At 44.4% G+C, this 7,806-nt stretch overlaps 1 protein-coding gene across 1 annotated transcript; it reads left to right on the plus strand.

The window, feature by feature from the left end:
• Nucleotides 1–1,692: 1,692 nt before the first annotated feature.
• LOC124673263 (two-component response regulator ORR42-like) lies at nt 1,693–2,211 on the plus strand. Its single transcript, XM_047209379.1, has 2 exons — nt 1,693–1,905; nt 1,999–2,211. The coding sequence occupies exons 1-2, from the start codon at nt 1,693–1,695 to the stop codon at nt 2,209–2,211; spliced, it is 426 nt and encodes a 141-aa protein (XP_047065335.1).
• The last annotated feature ends 5,595 nt before the right edge of the window (nt 2,212–7,806 follow it).

Consider the following 7,806-nt stretch of genomic DNA (forward strand, 5'->3'; position numbering starts at 1 on the left):
CTGGCCGGCTTGGCCGGCTCCGGCTTCCGCTCCTTCCCGAGGCGGTGACGTCGGGAGCCGTTGAGGCGTAGTGGCTCTGTCCCATCCGGCACGCCAAGGTCGGCGGTATGGAGAGGAGGTGTCCCCGTCGCCGTCGCCCACTCGGCAGCGTACGGATCGTCGTTAGCCATGATGGCCTGTCCGGCGCGTGGCACTATTGCTCCACAGTGCCCCGCGCTTACGGAAGATGAAGTCGGCGTGGACTTTGGGAACCCGGATCACCAACCCGGTTCCTTCCGAGTGCAAGACCCGCCAGCCTCGAGTCGGTCCGAGGTACGGCCCCCAGTCGGATATGACTTGTGGAAGCCGGCCCAGCTACAGCATTGGCGGCCGTAGCCAGGCCGACTAGGACCTAGAGCCAGCCGGCTTCCGGACCAGCCGGCCACGGCGCCAGCCGGCTGCTCCTCAGCCGGCCTTTGCCGCGAGCCGGCCAGTGGCCAGCCGGCTGCTCCGCGTCCATTGCCCTACCCGGGGTCTTCCCCCCGACATATATATCATGGGCACATTCATAGTAAGGTTTTCTTGCCATACTTGAACAAATCACCACAATAACATGTGAACAACCATCTATGTTATTGACGGAAAAACAATAAATGATTTATAATTCCGTTTTGATATCTAGCAACGATGGCATGTGAAGCCATACATATTTATACACACTGTGATCTGCTGCGGAGCAATAATCAGCAATTTAATAAGATATACATCTGTGAGAAGTATCTAGAAATACGAAAATTATATTTATCATTTATAACAAAAGATATTGGCAATATCAACATTAGTTCTCCATTTTGTATTTTCATGTGAAATGGTGGAGATATTTGCACGCGGGAATGGACATAATTTTCAAATGAATGGCTGAGATCGGCCAGCCTTGGGGTGGTGCTCCTCTCGTTTCCCTCTATAAATACCTAGGCATAGAGGCGTACACGGCACACAACACCAAAGCCTGAAGAAACAATATAAAAAAAGAGCCAATTGCATTTCCTTCGACCTCGTTCGCCAAAAGCTCTAGCAAGCTTTGAGGTCCCCATTTTTTCTCTTTCTTTTGCCTTGAAATCATCATCATGTACTAGTTTATTTTGATATGCTTGCATACAAGAGACTGTTAGAGGTGCAACCATGCATATGCACCCATATGTTGTATTTTTCACCGTTTCTTTGCTATGATGCGGTCTTCCTTACGATGTTTTTGGTTCTACTTATTGCAGAAGAGAACATGACAAATTATTCATATGTAAAACAATGTTCTCTTTGTCTTTTAATATCTTTTTTTGATTTTTTCTTATCCTCTTATATGAAAATTTATATTTTTTGGTCTTCCCGTCCTGAGTAATAATAAATTTTGCACACCTCTCGCAATAGCAACATCTAATGATTTGAGCTTCCTGCCAGATCTAGCATATATTTCCATCAACTGACATGTACTTGAAGTGCATGCTTAACTTCTAGATTATTTTAAGAATTATTTCTTATGATTTTGCAACTGAACTTGCTCACTTGATATTCATGCACAACATTTCGGGATACTAATTTTGATATGATTTTTTTGTTTATTTTTATTGAGAATACCCTATAACTATCACCTTAGATGCATTGCATGGATCGAAAATAACAAATATATGTATTCTTTTGTAGTTTGTTTAGCCGATCATGACATCCTACGTTGAAGGATCCCCGGTTAAGGCACTTATTGTTGAGGATTCGGCTGTTGAGACCATGATTCTCTCCGCCATTCTGCGTAAATTCCACTGCGAGATTACTACGGCTAAGAATGGGAAAGAAGCAGTGGAAATGTTCCTCGAGGGGAAGAAGTTTGACATTATATTTTGTGACAAGGACATGCCCGTAATGTCTGGGCCTGAGGTATTAGTTTTCCATTTCTTCCATGTGGAAAAATAGCTATTTATTTTTGCTGAATAGTTTGCTTGAAAATATACTTCTTGTGTTATTTGGCAGGCAATTGAGAAGATCCCTGTTTTGGGAGAAATTCATGTGAAGATTGTTGGAGTATCAGTTGGCGAAAATGCCCAAGAGGCGTTCATGAGGGTCGGCGCTGATGAATTTTTGCCCAAACCAATGGAGCTTGATGTTGTCGGGGCTATAATTCAAGAGGTCATCAAGAAGAAGAATAACGACCACTGTCTAAGCCTAGCCAAGAGTCCTAGATAAATAGAGGGAATAATATGTTGAGCTCATATATGTATGAGCATGCCTGCATTGTCGTATTTCTCTAGTTTAATCGTATTGTCATCTTATTTCCAAAATCATGTTAAAGATTGTCTTTAGCAAGAAGGACAAGGGAGGCTACCAATAATTAGATTGTATCCATGTAATATGTATCTCCTTCAATTTGAATGCATTAACTTTGGATTACTTGTGATGTGTAAGGTTCCTAGAAATCTACAAAAAAAAAAACTCAATGGAATTGGAACTAAATTTGGGATCTAGATCATTGGGGTCTCCTCCCTCATGTAGAACCAGAACCTTGCAATTTGAATAAACCAAGATCTCTTTTGCCAATCCGCCCATGCCTTCTTCGGCATATCAAAGTCGATGAATGATTTGCCAGCATTCACCTAGAAGGTGATGCTACCGACGATGACTAGAGCCCTCTTCAGCTTCTTGCGTGACACTTGCTCGTGGAAGATTGTTAGCTAGAGGGGGAAGTACGGCGGGCATCCTAGATAGCACTTGCGGAGCAGTGGCGGAGCTGCCATGCAACAATTGGGTTCATCTGAACCCAATAAAATGAGTCAAAACTTCATTGTATTAATATGTGATATTACTAATTATTGGAAGATTATATATCAACACCAAGAGTTGAACCCAATGAATTTTGCCTCTAGCTTCGCCCCTGTCGCAGAGGGTCACGAAATAGGCTGATTTCTGAAGGATTTGCGTTTCCATATCCAATATTTGGATGTTGTAGAAGGCAACATCCAAATCTAATGGGCCCACCCTATATCCATTATCCCCACTACGCACGAGAATCGAGGAAACACCTCAGTCAACGCGCAAGGATCAGTCATTTCCTAACTGACCGCGCAGATATATATAGGGTGGGCCCATTAGGTCACGTCCTGTCAATCGAGCTGCTGCAAATGCCACGTCAGTGATGATCTCATCGAGGTTATCGGCTCCCTGTGACGAAACATTCTAATAAAATTGACATATGAATGAATCTATTACTTTCGGCTACTCGACTTGAGTCTACGCACGGTTGCAAACATCCGTCGCTAGACTCGGGGGCTACTTTCATCGGGAGCGCTGGACATGCACCCGATAAAATAGCGAAAGAAATAATAATCATATGAATTCAAAAGAGAACGAGACCCGAAGGTTCTAGCAAAATCTAGGATCAAGCCCGAGAACTTGATTACGTGGTAGGGTAACGTTGGTTTGTCATCGGCAGTTAACTAGCATCGATTTATCAAGTAAGGCTGGGCTCGTTGCTTTTATCCCTTGTGTACAACCAAAATTGCATGACTTCACACCCGAAGTCTTAGAAGACCCGATATAATAAAAGTATCTGACGATAAAGGAAGCTCGGAACGCGTCAACAGATAAATCTTCGAGTAGTACAACTTGAGTCTACGCACGGTTGCAAGCATCCGTCCCTAGTCTTGGGGGCTACTCCCATCGGGAGCGCTTGACGTGCACCCGATATCAATAAATTTCAACCTCATAGCAAATGAGAATTTTCAATTTTATTCGACAGATAAAGATATTCGGATGTAGGCAATTGTAGTCCCTGCCCGAAGCTTTGCTTCGGCCGATTACTCGGGGCTACTGATGTGAGCATTACCCTTCGGGTACCCGACATTATTCTACATCCCCTGGCCCAACTAGGGGGCCATGAAGATTGTCCAAGACCAAGATGGGCCCATACGTCGGTTGCAATGAAGGATACCTACCAGGAGACGGATTCTTGATGGACAAGGCAAGAAGGCGTCAATAAAAGAAAGATTAGATTAGATCTAAATGTAACCTAGTCAAGTTCGGATAGGACTCTCGGGACCTGGTCTGCTATATAAAGGCCAGGAGGGGGCATGCCGAACAAGAGAACAACAATAGATGGAACCACCACAACTTGGAGCACAAATCATAGAATTCTTGCCTCTCGGCGAGTCGACCATAGCAGAGTATAGGCTACCACATTGTAACCCAATATATTCGATAAATCAAGATTAGACAAGCAGCAAGTAAGGGTTTTACCTCATCGAGGGCCCCGAACCTGGGTAAATCTCTCCCCCCGTTTGGTATCTGATGTCTCGTGCTACCCTGCAGGATTCCGTCAACCCTAAACCACTCATGGTGGGCATTGCCGTGGAGCTCCCTGATGCGTGTAGTTGACACGTCCGTTGGGAACCCCAAGAGGAAGATGTGATGCGCACAGCAGCAAGTTTCCCTCAGTAAGAAACCAAGGTTTATCGAACCAGTAGGAGTCAAGAAGCACATTGAAGGTTGATGGCGGCGGAGTGTAGTGCGGCGCAACACCAGGGATTCCGGCGCCAACGTGGAACCTGCACAACACAATCAAAGTACTTTGCCCCAACGTAACAGCTGAGTTTGTCAATCTCACCGGCTTGCTCGTAAACAAAGGATTAAACGTATTGTGTGGAAGATGATGATTGTTTGCGAAGAACAGTAAAGAACAATTGCAATAGATTGTATTTCAGATGTAAAGAATAGGACCGGGGTCCACAGTTCACTAGTGGTGTCTCTCCCATAAGATAAACAGATGTTGGGTGAACAAATTACAGTTGGGCAATTGACAAATAAAGAAGGCATAACAATGCACATACATATATCATGATGAGTACTATGAGATTTAATCAGGGCATTACGACAAAGTACATAGACCGCTATCCAAGCATGCATCTATGCCTAAAAAGTCCACCTTCGAGGTTATCATCCGAACCCCTCCGAGTATTAAGTTGCAAACAACGAACAATTGCATTAAGTATGGTGTGTAATGTAATCAACACAAATATCCTTAGACAAAGCATCGATGTTTTATCCCTAGTGGCAACAAGCACATCCACAACCTTAGAACTTTCCGTCACTCGTCCCGGATTTAATGGAGGCATGAACCCACTATCGAGCATAAATACTCCCTCTTGGAGTCACAAGTATCAACTTGGCCAGAGCCTCTACTAGCAATGGAGAGCATGCAAGAACATAAATAACATATATGATAGATTGATAATCAACTTGACATAGTATTCAATATTCATCGGATCCCAACAAACACAACATGTAGCATTACAAATACATGATCTTGATCATGATAGGCAGCTCACAAGATCTAACATGATAGCACAATGAGGAGAAGACAACCATCTAGCTACTCGCTATGGACCCATAGTCCGGGGGTGGACTACTCACACATCGATCCGAGGCGATCATGGCGATGAAGAGACCTCCGGGAGATGATTCCCCTCTCCGGCAGGGTGCCGGAGGCGATCTCCTGAATCCCCCGAGATGGGATTGGCGGCGGCGGCGTCTCTGGAAGGTTTTCTGTATCGTGGCTTGATACGTCTCCGACGTATCGATAATTTCTTATGTTCCATGCCACATTATTGATGATATCTACATGTTTTATACAAATTATATGTCGTATTTATGCATTTTCCGGCACTAACCTATTAACGAGATGCCGAAGAGCCAGTTGCTGTTTTCTACTGTTTTTGGTTTCAGAAATTCTACAAAAGAAATATTCTCGGAATTGGACGAAATCAACGCCCAGGGTCCTATTTTTGCACGAAGCTTCCAGAAGACCGAGGGGGAAAGGAAGTGGGGCCACGAGGCACCGACACAACAGGGCGGCGCGGCCTGGCCCTTGGCCGCGCCGGCCTGGCGTGTGGGGCCCTCGTGTGGCCCCCCGCGTTGCCCTTCCGCCTACTTAAAGCCTTCGTCGCGAAACCCCCGATACCGAGAGCCACGATACGGAAAACCCATGCGAGACGCCGCCGCCGCCAATCCCATCTCGGGGATTCAGGAGATCGCCTCCGGCACCCTGCCGGAGAGAGGAATCATCTCCCGGAGGACTCTTCACCGCCATGGTCGCCTCCGGAGTGATGAGTGAGTAGTTCACCCCTGGACTATGGGTCCATAGCAGTAGCTAGATGGTTGTCTTCTCCTCATGTGCTTCATTGTCGGATCTTGTGAACTGCCTAACATGATCAAGATCATCTATCTGTAATTCTATATGTTGTGTTTGTCGGGATCCGATGGATAGAGAATACTATGTTATGTTGATTATCAATCTATTACCTATGTGTTGTTTATGATCTTGCATGCTCTCTGTTATTAGTAGAGGCTCTGGCCAACTTTTTACTCTTAACTCCAAGAGGGAGTATTTATGCTCGATAGTGGGTTCATGCCTCCATTAAATCTGGGACAGTGACAGAAAGTTCTAAGGTTGTGGATGTGCTGTTGCCACTAGGGATAAAACATTGATGCTATGTCCGAGGATGTAGTTATTGATTACATTACGCACCATACTTAATGCAATTGTCTCGTTGTTTGCAACTTAATACCGGAAGGGGTTCGGATGATAACTCTGAAGGTGGACTTTTTAGGCATAGATGCATGCTTGGATAGCGGTCTATGTACTTTGTCGTAATGCCCAATTAAATCTCACAATATTCATCATATCATGTATGTGCATTGTTATGCCCTCTCTATTTGTCAATTGCCCGACCGTAATTTGTTCACCCAACATGCTATTTATCTTATGGGAGAGACACCTCTAGTGAACTGTGGACCCCGGTCCATTCTTTACATCTGAAATACAATCTATCGCAATACTTGTTCTTTATTGTTCTCTCGCAAACAATCATCATCCACACTATACATCTAATCCTTTGTTACGACAAGCTCGGTGAGATTGACAACCTCACTGTTTCGTTGGGGCAAAGTACTTTGGTTGTGTTGTGCAGGTTCCACGTTGGCGCCGGAATCTCCGGTGTTGCGCCGCACTACATCCCGCCGCCATCAACCTTCAACGTGCTTCTTGGCTCCTCCTGGTTCGATAAACCTTGGTTTCTTTCTGAGGGAAAACTTGCCGCTGTGCGCATCACACCTTCCTCTTGGGGTTCCCAACGGACGCCTTTTGTATGCGTATCAAGCATATTTTCTGGCGCCGTTGCCGGGGAACTGAAGAAAAGCTACACCACAAAGATTTCTAACTCCCACGTCAACTACACGCCAGCAGCATATTTTCTGGCGCTGTTGCCGGGGAGATCAAGACACGCTGCAAGGGGAGTCTCCACAATCCAATCTCTTTACTTTGTTTTTGTCTTGCTTTATTTTATTTACTACTTTGTTTGTCTGCATTATATCAAAACACAAAAAAATTAGTTGCTAGCTTTACTTTATTTACTTGTCTTGCACTCTATATCAAAAACACAAAAAAATTAGTTACTTGCATTTTACTTTTGTTACCATGTCTAGTTCCGCACTTGTTACTTCTTCACTCGAGGAATTAGTCTTCACTTTTAAACAAGGGGATGAGGAGAGTTTTAAAGATGCTTGGTCCAGAATTTTTACTTCTTATCGTAAAACTGAACCTCAAATGACTCTAAGCTTGCTCCTTAGTAATTTTTATTTTGGTCTTATGATTCGCTATAGATATGCCTTGGATGCTATAGTGGGAGGAGATTTCCTTCATTGCAATGGGGATTAAGCTTTTAATGCCATAAAGAAGTTGGTTGCATCACATGATTCAGCTAATAACTTTGATTCAGCCCTTATTAGCAT

This window comes from Lolium rigidum, chromosome 7 (genome assembly GCF_022539505.1).
Source record: "Lolium rigidum isolate FL_2022 chromosome 7, APGP_CSIRO_Lrig_0.1, whole genome shotgun sequence".
Lineage (NCBI taxonomy): Eukaryota > Viridiplantae > Streptophyta > Magnoliopsida > Poales > Poaceae > Lolium > Lolium rigidum.